General features: G+C 42.7%; 1 protein-coding gene across 1 annotated transcript; it reads left to right on the top strand.

The window, feature by feature from the left end:
* The first annotated feature begins 922 nt into the window (after positions 1-922).
* SRSF6 (serine/arginine-rich splicing factor 6) lies at positions 923-4550 on the top strand. The gene is made up of 6 exons (XM_006839288.1): positions 923-1161; positions 1380-1528; positions 2811-2935; positions 3078-3286; positions 3503-3586; positions 3701-4550. The coding sequence occupies exons 1-6, from the start codon at positions 1055-1057 to the stop codon at positions 4065-4067; spliced, it is 1041 nt and encodes a 346-aa protein (XP_006839351.1). The 5' UTR covers positions 923-1054; the 3' UTR covers positions 4068-4550.
* Positions 4551-12039: the final 7489 nt, after the last annotated feature.

The following is a 12039-nucleotide window of genomic DNA, read 5'->3' as shown; positions in this document are numbered from 1 at the left end:
TATCCAGGGCTCATGTATGGAATTACTAACCAGCATAACTGAATAATCAGATGAGGGACAGTTTGCTATGTCTGCTAGGTGGCTAAAGTCTGATCCTCAGAGCCTATGGTTTGGACGGTCAGCAACGCTTGGGCCCACAGGGCCTCCCCAGGAACTTTTTGAAGGCACCTGATACAAATGGCACCTTCCAAAACAACGGGGTAAAGATGGTACTTATTGGGCCAATGGAGTCTCTCTACAGGAAAGGAATGTCAGGCATATCTATCTGTGTGCCAGGAATCTTGGCAGAGCTCGTAAGGAGCGCCTACTCAGATTCCCAAAGTACACCCTAGTCTACAGGTGCCTGCCAATTGGAGAAGGGGGTTTGCAGAGATGGGGCGATTACTAATGAAGGGTGAGACCCTGAGGGTTTGAAGCTGGCAGAGCCGTGAACTCGCACCGGGTGTAAACCGCGGATTCCGTGAAGCCGGTTATTTACAACTTTGTCCCAGAGCGCGTTCCTCATCAAACTGAGCGTGATCCAATCGCTAAACGAAACCGGAAGCCTCGTTTTAATGGACCAATCACAAATTAGGATGACCTATTATGACAACCTCGGGAGCCAATGAAAACTACCCATTCCCTAGACTGCCTATAAGTGCCAGTCTCTGAGAGATCGCACGTTCTCTAAAGTACAAGTTAGAAAATGTCAGTAGCCGAACGACAGGCTACAACGTTAACAAAAATGGGTGGGGAGGGCTAGTAAAAATTCTATGGGGTAGCAAAAGCGTACTTAACAAAAACCTAGCGGACCGTGGATTCGCAAGTCACCCTCCAGAGGTCCAACGCGGACGGGTACGTGCCTGCGTGCTGACATCACACGCACAGAGTCCCGCCCCCGTACGTTCGTCCTTATAGCGTAGCTCTGGCGCGCGCGCGCGCCATTGTGTGGCTGAACTCGGCCGCCGCTGTAGTGTGAGGCGTGTGTTCGGGCACTATCCCCACCCGCTCCGCGACTCCTGCCTTGCGGTCCGCCGTTCGAGAGCCAGCCTTCGGGCCACTGCCCGCCACGGCCATGCCACGCGTCTACATAGGACGCCTTAGCTACAACGTCCGGGAAAAGGACATCCAGCGCTTTTTCAGTGGCTATGGCCGCCTCCTTGAAGTAGATCTCAAAAATGGGTGAGTCGAGACTGGTTGCCCGTATCCGCCCCCAACGTCCCGGGCCTAAAAGTGGCGAGGGCTCCGGGAGTGAGGAGACCGCCTAGGCCGCGGCGCCGCGTGGCAGGGCCCCCAAAATGGCGTCCGCGCGGCCCGGCGGGAGCGCGCTGGGGCGGCGGGGGCGAGCGAGCGTGCGCGGCCCCGGCTAACGACGCCACCGGCCCTCGCTCCGCCCGCAGGTACGGCTTCGTGGAGTTCGAGGACTCCCGCGACGCCGACGACGCCGTTTACGAGCTGAACGGCAAGGACCTTTGCGGCGAGCGCGTGATCGTAGAGCACGCCCGGGGCCCGCGCCGTGACCGCGACGGCTACAGCTACGGAAGCCGCAGTGAGTCCCACACCCGCGCGCTCCGCGTCTCGGGAATTCAGGGGGGCGGGCGGGCGCGCGCGCGCAGGCGGGGTGGGGCCTCCCAACCCGGGCGGGCGCGATGGCCGGGCGCTTTAGGCTCCGATCTCTCCGGGGCCGTCGCGCCTGCACTGGGAAGCTGCGGGACGCCGGAGGCAGGGATCGGGGTGGGCTTTACCTAGTTAGGACCTGGGTCGGGTGAGGGTGAGTTTACTGTGTTTTTTTGCTAAGTTGAGGTGGGGCTTGGCTTACAAGCACGTTTCAGTACTGTCGTGGGTTCTGCCCGCAGAGGAAGTAAGGGCTGGCTGTATTTCTTGATTCGCCCTAGCTTACCTGTCAGTACACTAGCTAGAATGCTTTAGTTTAGATATTTTGGGGCAGACTGGCTTTGGGGGAGGGGGGACGAGGAAGGGAAGGAATGGGTTTAAAGCTTCGGTTTAGGTCTTAGTTATTCAAATAGGGAATATTTTATAGCAGTGTGGTGTATTATACCACAAGTTAATCTAAATAAGTTTTCTGCTTTATTTGAATTAGCTGGGGCATGTTACTGGGAGGAGGTGGGGGGATTTTTGGTTATGTGAAATGTTATGATGTTGAAATTGTTGCATGTTGAATTCAAACTTTTTAACAAGTCCTTGATGTTTCAATTTGAAAGTGACCAATGGGGCTGAGGCTGTGTCCACTGAGGCTAAGATGACTGCCTTTCCTGATTGGCCTTGGCTTTTCCATACATTGTGTGACCCTTGCCCTATGACCCTTTGGCTGACCTTACCGGAAGCCATGACGACAGCAGCCTTTTGCCATTAGACGCAGGGTGATGGTGAGGATTCCAAGGGTTAGACAAAACTGGTTAATCTGAACTAGGTGACTGTTACCTTGCGTGTTTTGTGGCCAAACCACCACCAAAAACCTCACACTGTGATGTAAGTACTTAGTGTAACTAGTAAACATTTTTGTAAAATGTAGAAATGCATGTAATCAGTTAAGTTTTATATTTTACAATGTTCTGTAAAATAAAACTTAGCGAGGTGAATTGAATAAAGGAGCAGTCACTCTCTAACAGATTGTAGGAAAAGTTTAGTTGGATTTAGTATATTTGACTTGCCCTTAATTTAATTTATGGCAAATCACAAATGTATCAAAGGTTTAGCAGTATAATAGCAAAGTCCTCCAGTAAATAAAAGTTGATATGTTTGTACTAACTTTCAAAGCATGTCATCACTGTCATTACAAAAAATCTAATTGTTCCATTCATGTGATAAAGGTGGTGGAGGTGGATACAGCAGTCGCAGAACCTCTGGCAGAGACAAATATGGACCACCTGTTCGTACAGAGTACAGGCTTATTGTAGAAAATCTCTCTAGTCGTTGCAGTTGGCAAGATTTAAAGGTATGTGTTATAACTGAGCATTAAAATGATATGATCGATAACGTTAAAAAAAAAACCCAACAGACTTTTGCACCTTTTTTTTTTACTTTGTGTAATGGTATGTAGGTCTTTAGAGTCTGACCAGTCTTGGCTTGCCATTTAGGATTTCATGAGACAAGCAGGTGAAGTGACCTATGCGGATGCTCACAAAGAACGCACAAATGAAGGCGTGATTGAGTTTCGCTCCTACTCTGACATGAAACGTGCTTTGGATAAACTGGATGGTACAGAAATAAATGGCAGGAACATCAGGCTCATTGAGGATAAACCACGAACGAGCCATCGGCGGTCTTACTCGGGAAGCAGATCCAGGTAACTTGAAGGACTAGCAGGTGAAGAGTGGATGTTTACCTGAAACAAGGAAAAAAGTTATTAATCATTTTAATTGCTATTTGGTTGAGCCTGATTCTGTTTACAGTTTATTTTTGGTGGTGCATCATTGGCTCCTTTTCAGAAGGTTTTGACTGAATCTGCGTGTCCACAGTGAGCACTATAGAGGTTACGATTTCCTTGTGCTTCTTGTTACAGGTCACGATCGAGGAGAAGGTCTCGAAGTAGGAGTCGCAGGAGCAGCCGCAGTAGATCTCGAAGTGTCTCAAAAAGTCGCTCCCGGTAAATAGCACATTGTTGGGGTTTTTTTCTATTGCTATGTTTATTTGTGTTGGAGGGTGGCTATATGTGTTTGGACAAGGTATTGGGGGAAATATGACTTTTTGTTTTGTTCAGATCCAGGTCGCGGAGCAAAGGTCGATCACGATCTCGATCAAAGAGCAGGAAATCCAGATCCAAGAGCAAATCTAAGCCTAAGTCTGACCGTGGTTCCCGGTCCCGCTCTCGAAGTCGATCTAAGGATAAGTATGAGAAGTCTCGAAGCAGATCTCGTTCTCGATCTCGTTCTCCAAAGGAAAATGGAAAAGGTGATATAAAGTCCAAGTCCAGATCAAGGAGCCAGTCTCGTTCCAATTCACCCCTACCTGTTCCACCCTCAAAGGCTCATTCTGTGTCCCCTCCACCAAAAAGAGCTGCATCAAGATCCCATTCTAGATCTCGCTCCAAGTCAAGGTCAAGGTCCAGATCGAGTTCCAGAGATTAATCCAGAACTCTTAACCTTCTTTGCACACTATTATGGAACACTTTCCTACTTGCTTAGGCAGTTATTTCATGTTTATACTTGGCCTCTTCTGCAAGAGGAATTACCTAAAAAAGAGGGGCACACAAAAATTTGATTTGTGGCCAAATTTGATGAAAAAGATAAGAGGTTCTAAAGAAATGGTGGCATGAAGTCAAAGACCCTCTCCCTTCTTTGTAGAATTAAGATTATTTTGATTTTATAGCTTTTGAGCTAAAATAACTTTTGTAAAGATTAAGCTCAATTTAGATTTTTTTTTTTTTTTTTTAAGTATTTCAGCAGGATCTGCTGCAGAGGTTTTTTGTTTTATTCGTTTGCTTATTTCTAAATTAACTGTTTCGAGCTTTGAATACTTAAGGCTTTAGAGGGGAGAATTCAATTTTCAATTATGTTGGCTTTTTATAAAGCTTGAGTTTATGTAAGATTTAAATAAAAGTTTGCTACCAACATGATTGCCTTATTGAATAGGTCAATATTAGATTCCTTTGATATTAATATTGGCTATTTGTGGGAGGAAATGTAAATTCTACTAAAGTGTAAAACAAGGCAAGCCTCTGACCAGCAATAAATTATTCAATTTGGAATAATATTTTGTGCTATTACTCAAATTTGCCAAAGTCTTTACTTTGCCCCTTCAATTTCGTTTTAACAAGGTACTTTGTAGTGAAGCTGTTAGACAGTTCTGTCTGAATTAATTGGTTTTGAATAATGAACCTTTGGTTTGAGAAACTTAAATTTAATTGAACTCTTCTAAGAAATAGCTCCTAATACTTTGGGTCTTCTTTAAGCCAATATTCCCACTTTCTGGAAGTGGTTGATGTAGTTAATGAACATTTTTAATTAAGGCGCAGTGCTCTTTAACTTTATGTAAAAATAGTGGAAGTAGCCTTTCATTGGTCAGAAACTTAGCACATTCTTCAAAATCAAAAAGCAAATACATTTCCTGTTTGAATATTTTAATGGGTACTTAACATATCCCTTGCTAAAGTCATTTGGCAATTAAAGAAAATTCCACCCAAAAACCAGCTCTCTTTGGAGTTAGTGGGTATTGGGATATGTGATAGATTAACTGGGTAGATCCTGTAACTTTATATAATGTATAGTTAGTTTGGGAAAACAAAAAGGAGGGTATACCCTAAATTTTTTGTACTTCCATTATGACTAAAGGGTAATAATACTGTAGGACCCAAATTATACTGCAAATTTGTAGGAGTTAAATGGATTTGTAATAACTCCATGTATCCATAAGCATAATCACTTGAAATTGCAGTTTAAGAAATGAATATATTATATTCCTTTGTTCAAATACTTGAGTTTTTAAACTTAATGTTATTTAAAAGCACTGCATTCACTAATTAGTCTGACATCAAGGTGTAGGTTATTGGGCTCGCCCCTTAGTTCTTCCTGAGAGTTGTCACTGTATGGTGTCAAGAGGTGGAGGTAGACATGGACATGATGTGGCTAGACAACATGCTATTCTGGGGCAGTTTTATGGGTTCAATAATCCAGGAGGCGTACCTAATAAAAATGAGTCTAAATAAAATAATTGTGTCAAAATTGACGTCCAGGTATAAAAACAGACTAATGGAATTTTACTTAACAAATAAAAGGTCATCAAGTTGGCTTTACTTCAGAGGAATAATTAAATGGACAAATTATTTTTATTTGCAAAAAATTGAGGCGACATCATAAAAAAGTTCATGGGAAAACATCAGTTAACCTTATTTTTTCCCACAAACATTGAAGCCTCCTCACATTAATTTACTCTGAGGTTTTTATGGATATCTGCTTACTGTTTTAAGAAATGGTAAATTTTTCTTGGTATAAACTGAAGAATTGGGTCACGTTTTGCCATTTTCTTAATGGTATCAGTGATTATAATCCAATTACTTTGCCTAATTGAAAGGACAAAGGTGACTCTTACCACCTTTCAAAATTTTAAGGACAAGTAGTATTAAAAAATGGGCTTTGACCAAAGTTCTCTTACTTTAAGCCATTGCCACTAATGAAGAAAAGGGGAACATTAGAATGTGAATGTGGATTCCCTTGTGACATGATAGTAGGCAAGTTTGTCCACATTGTTAGCTATCTGAGTCATTGATAATTGTGTAGGTAAATGTCTATAAAAATGTCCTATTAATAGCAAAGACCAATTTATTAAAAGACCTAGGCTTACATAATCGTTGAAACCACTGTAGATCATGGGCTCTCTTGAGAACATAGATCCTTGCTCACTTGTGAGTAAGGCTGAGAGTCTTGGAATTTGCACACATCCATCTGTCTTAGGTGGAGTATTAAGCTGGTACAAGGCATAAGAAACTTAGAAACATCATGCTTCTTCCTCTTACCTTTTACTTGATAGTGTTACACCACCGCAGTGCCTTTATGGCCATTTTGAGTCCTACCTGCTCCTGCAACTCTTATGTTCCAATGTCACCATCTTTTCATTTTGCAATCTTTTTCCCACTTTTTTGTTAACCTATTTTATGGTTTTTCTCTTCAATAAAATGCTAAATGAGGGAAGGGCTTGGTTTGAATTTATTCCCACTTAGCATAAAAGCATATTGCTGAGCAACTCCAGCAAATGACTTTTCCGTTGGAATTGCCATTGGTAGACTTGTACATAAAGAAAGAGGGGTCTGAAACAAGTATTCTCAAATGGGAATCAACATAATCAATGGGTCTGTTAGTCAACCACTTACATCAAAAGTACTTTTAAAGAAAAACAGTGCCATACATAATATAAACTAACTGGATATTAAACTATATATCCATATCTTGGTGTGTGACCTTGCAGAATAGCACTGGATGGGTAACCACCACAAGGTCAGCAATTCAAACCCACCAGCTGTACAGGGTCATTGTGAGTTGAAATCAACTCAATAGCACTTAACAGTCATGCAGAATTTCCTTTTTTTTTTTTGCTTTTCAGTGGTTTAAACGTTTTCCAGGGTACTTATTAGATAAACTAGGAAGAATGCATGTCCCCCAAATTTATCCTAACCTAATTTATTTAATTTGAATTTGGAGCACTGGGGTCTGGCCTCTTTGAATTCTATGGGTTATATTCAATTTCAGTTCAATGGTGGCAAAATTTAGAATTATTAGATTTACAATCTACATGGTCATGGCTACTCTTATGTGTCTTCCTAGGCTCGGTCATGTGCTCTTTGTCTACAATGATAACATGTTTGTGCCATAAGTAGTAAAGTGCGCTTGAGTCAATATTAACCCATAGTGACCTTGTCTTGTGTAGGGTTTCCGTGGAGCATTTGGTGAGCTTGAACCACTGACACAATTCAAACCAACTGTAATCTAGCACGTTAACCCACAGTGCCATAAGTAGTGTACAACTTATTCTAATGAGTAATATTTTAAATGGTTACCCAATATACTATTGTCAAGTGCCGTGGACTCTGACCCATCGCAACCCTGTATAGGGTTTCCGAGGAGCAGCTGGTGAGCTTGAACCGCCAACCTTGCAGTTCAAATGGCTTTGCAATCTGGCACATTAGCCCACAGCACCACACCAGGACTCCCTATTGGGAGTCCCTAAGTGTTGTGAACAGTTCATGTTTGGCTGCTTACCAAAAAGTTGTCACTTTTGAGTTTACCTAGAAAGTGAAAGAGAAAGGCTTGGTTTTTAAAAACACCGATTTACATGGAGTCGGTAACCACTACACATCAATTGGGGAGATGTTCACAGAAAAAGGTTCACATTGCCAATAGCTTTATACATTTGGGTAATATTTACCCTTTATCGCAAGGATCTCTGGTAGCGTAGTGGTTACAAATCGGGCTGCAAATCTTAAGGTCAGCAGTTCGAAACAACCAGCTGATGCGCAGGAGAGAGAGAAGGCTTTCTGTTCCCGTAAAGATTTACAGCCTCAGAAACCCTGTACAGGGTCGCTATGGGTCAGAACCAACTCGATGGCACTTAACAACAACAGTATTGCAAAGGAAAATAAATGTTACTTGTGTTCCTTCTATTATGAGTCCTGGTGTGCTGTGGGATAAAGGTCAGTTTGAGCCACAAGTTTGGTGGTTCAAACAGCCATTCCTGGAATACCCTATATAGGGTCATTGGAACCAACTCAATGGCACTTAAGAAATGTGCAGTAAAATTTATTAAAGGAAATCGGCCTAAATAAAAGTTTTAAGACTTGGTAACCTATATAGTTTCAAGATTTTGGAGAAACACACAAGTATTTAAGGAACTCTCAGATTCACCATTTTGTTTCATTTTTTTCATTTATTAATTTTCTTTTTCCTCTAAAAAGTGCCATTGAGTCAGTCCTGACCTGTACTGGGCTTCCAATGTGTATTCCCTAGGCATTAGTGACAGTCCGTTCAATGTTAAGTGCTGCTTAATTGCCTTCTGGCTTCTGATTCATTGTTACCTTGTATAGGGTTTCCAAGGAGCGACTGGTGAGCCTGAACTGCCAACCTTGCAGTTCAAACTGACATCGTGGTCCAGTGCATTAACCTGGAGTGCCACACCAGGCCTCTCTCGGATGTTGTTGTTAAGTGCCGTCGAGTCGGTTCCGACCCATAACGACCCTGTACAGGGTTTCCGAGGGTGTAAATCTTGGATGTTAGCTGCCATTAAGTCGGCTCCAAACTCTGGCACTGAATAGTTTAAAATCAAGAAAGGTGTGCCCTGGGGTTGTATTCTTTCACCAGATACTCAAATCTGTATGCTGAACAAATAATCCCAAGGAGCTGAATTATATGAAAGGGTATGTGGCATCAAGATTTGAGGACAACACATTAACAACCTGTAATAAGCAGATGATACAACCTTGCTGGAAGTTAGGAGGACTTAAGATACTTAGGGTCAAAGACTACAGCGTTGTGTAATTTGCACCACAATGTGGGGGGGAAAAAAACCCACGACCAATAATAACATGATAAATGGGGAAATGATTGAAGTTGTCAAGAGACCAATTTGCTTGGATCCACAGTCAACTCTCCTGGAAGTGGCAGTCAAGAAATAACATGTTAAAAGTACCATGGACTTACAGAACAAATCTGTTAGAAGTACAGCTAAAATGCTCCTTAGAAGCCAGGATGGCCAGACATCATCTCATACGTTGGAAATACTGTCTGCAGGGACCAGTCCCTGGAGAAAGATACCATGCTTCTAAAGTGGAGTGTCAACGAAAAACAGGAAGACCAAAGAGATGGATTGGTACAGTAGCAGGAGTGCAGCAGTGGGCTCAGGCATAATGACTGAGGATGGATGGTGCAGGACCAGGCAGCATAGTGCTCTGTTGTACATAGCATCTCTAAGTTAGAATCAACTCAACAGCACCTAACAACAAATTGGGGCAAGCCCATGTACAATGAAACAGCCCCATGATGGGTTGCAGATCAAGCTTGTGATCAATAGAATTTGCATTGGTTGATTTTTGGAAATAGGTCGCCAGGCCTTTTCCTACTTTTACGATGAAAGCTGCTGAGACCTGTTAGGCAGTAAGTCTCCACTGGCAGGGTCTCTGCATGTTAGTTACTGTAGAGTTGATTCTGAGTTACCGGGACCCATGTGCTCACAGTAAAATTAGGTCCATAGGATTTTCAAGGCTGTGTATTTTCCCAAGCCTGTCTATCAAGGCATCTCTGGTTGGGTTCAAACTGCTAAGGTTGGGACTGCCGCTTACCCATTCACACCACCCATAGACTGGTTTGTAAGGTGAGAGTTCTAACCACTAAGCCACCAAAGCCCTTACATTAGCCACAGTATCACTGTCTAGTTATCAAAATGAAGAAGTTCACAAAATAGTACACCCAGTCCATGTTTCATCAAATGTTACTCTTTTTCCCCACTTTGATCCAAATTTATTAATTGGAATTTGTTGTCATGGCTCTTTGTTATCACTAAGTGCCATTGAGTCAGTTCTGAGTTAGCAACCCTGTATAGGGTTTCTGAAGAGCAGTTGGTGGGGTTGAACTACCTACCTTGCAGTTCTCAGTCCAGTGCTTCTCCTACAGCACCCACCACATCAGGACTCCCATGGCTCTCTTGTTGCTGTTAAGTGCTATCTTGTCCTGACCTATAGTGACCCTTACAGGGTTTCCAAGGAGCGACTAGTGAGCCTGAACCACCAACCTTGCAGTTCAAACTAGTGCAGCCCAGCGCATTAACCCACAGTGCCACACCAGAACTCGCTTTTTAGTCTCTAATCTGAAGCAACGTTTTTCTTGGTTTTGTCATTCTTGAAGAGAAAAGAACAGTTAATTTTAGTAAGATTTCCTTTGATGTTTCTCCACAATTGTATTTTTGGTAGGAATATCACAAAAATAAGACTGCCATCGATGTCTTATGTTCAGTGGCATATAGTAACTTGGGTCTCCGTAAAGTTACTTTTCCCCTTTGTAATTAATTTGTTGGGGTAGATGAGTATTAAGGAGTTCTGGTAGTGTAGTGATTACAAGTCAGGCTGCTAACCTCAAGGTCAGCTAGTTCAAAACTACCAGCGGTTCCGTGGGGGAAAGATGAGGCTTTCTGCTCCCATAGATTTACAGCCTCAGAAACCCTGTACCTCTCACTATGAGTCAGAACCGTCTCCACGGCACACCACCACCACCACCACCACCACCACCACCAGTATTATCTAGTTCCTTATCAGACTGTCATCTGTAACATTTATTGGTAGTCTCTATTGGTACATCAACTGTAAAGAAATACTTAAAGGTAAGGCTAAGAAACCTTTTGTTTTTAGAAGAGAGCTACTCTTCTAAGAGAGCATTGAGAAAGCTGGAGGAGGAGTTTTAGTTTTAGATTTTGCATACTGTTAAATGAAAAGTAAATGCTATTTGGCGCAAGTCACTCATTAAATAGTAGCCACCTTTGTGAATAGCTCAACTCTAAAACTGTCTAGCCAACTGAGAAAAGGGTAGGCAAAGCAAAGTTCCTCAAGGTGGTGCCCAAGTTAGTATGAGTTAAGTATCTTGCTGTAGGATAAGCACTGGACTGCTAACCGAAAGGTCGGCTGTTCAAACCTCCCAGCTGTTCCTCAGGAAAGTATACAGGGTCGTTTATGAGTCAGAACAAATGTGACAGCACTTAGCAACAGTATAGACTAAAAATTTAGGATATCTTTTTAAAGTATATCCTAATCTACAGATGAAGTGTCTAGAATTTCCTCCAAAATTATCTGAAGTTCAAATCAACCTTGGATCCAGTGCTTATCCTACAGTGCCACTCTTGTTGCTAAGTACCATTGAGTTGATCCGACTCATAGCAACCCTGTGTAGGGCTTCCAAGGAGCGGCTAGTGCATGTGAACTGCCAATGTTGTGTTACAAACTGACCTTGCGGTCCAGGGCCTATCCTGCAGCACAACACCAGGGCTCCCTTGTTAAATGCTGTTGAGTCAGTTCTGATTGATAGCAGCCCTGTATAGGGTTCCAAGGAGTGGCTGGTAGGTTTGAGCCACGGACCTTGCAGTCCAGTAGATAGTGTTAAAACTGGATGGATGAGACAATAGACAGTCTTGTAGGGTGAGCTGTGAGAAAAATATTCCTCAGGTCGATAAATCCTACCATACAAAGGGCCGCATTTTCCCAAAAATAAGAGTTCAGAAATCAGGAAAGAAGGATGAATGGAATCAGGAAACCGAGGGAGAAAAGTAGACAGAGTGCTGCTATGCTGTGCAGACTGTAAAAAGTGTTGAATGGGAAAAAACCAATTTGCCCTATAAACTTTACCCAAAAGACAAAATGTTTTAATTTTTAAAAAAGGAGTATACAGGAACAAACAAGATGGTGGATTGGGTGGATGTGTAGTAAAGAGCTCCGCCAACAGCAATATAGAATACCCGACCAAGCAGGCTCACGGGATGGTCCCAGAACTCTGAACCACATATAAAGGAATACTTAGAAGGTTGGAAGGCTCACAGCTGGGGGAATTTGTGGCAGAAGCAAGAAATCTGTTG

Source organism: Chrysochloris asiatica, unplaced genomic scaffold, assembly GCF_000296735.1.
Source record: "Chrysochloris asiatica unplaced genomic scaffold, ChrAsi1.0 scaffold00023, whole genome shotgun sequence".
NCBI classification, from domain to species: Eukaryota; Metazoa; Chordata; class Mammalia; order Afrosoricida; family Chrysochloridae; genus Chrysochloris; species Chrysochloris asiatica.
Note: the sequence above shows the minus strand (reverse complement) of the source record. Positions and strands in the feature narration are given on the sequence as shown.

Coding starts and splice junctions, on each gene's coding strand:
- SRSF6 (XM_006839288.1), top strand. CDS start 1,055: ATGCCACGCGTCTACATAGGACGCCTTAGCTACAACGTCCGGGAAAAG. Junction 2,936..3,077: donor GCAGTTGGCAAGATTTAAAG/GTATGTGTTATA, acceptor CTTGCCATTTAG/GATTTCATGAGACAAGCAGG. Junction 3,587..3,700: donor GTCTCAAAAAGTCGCTCCCG/GTAAATAGCACA, acceptor TGTTTTGTTCAG/ATCCAGGTCGCGGAGCAAAG.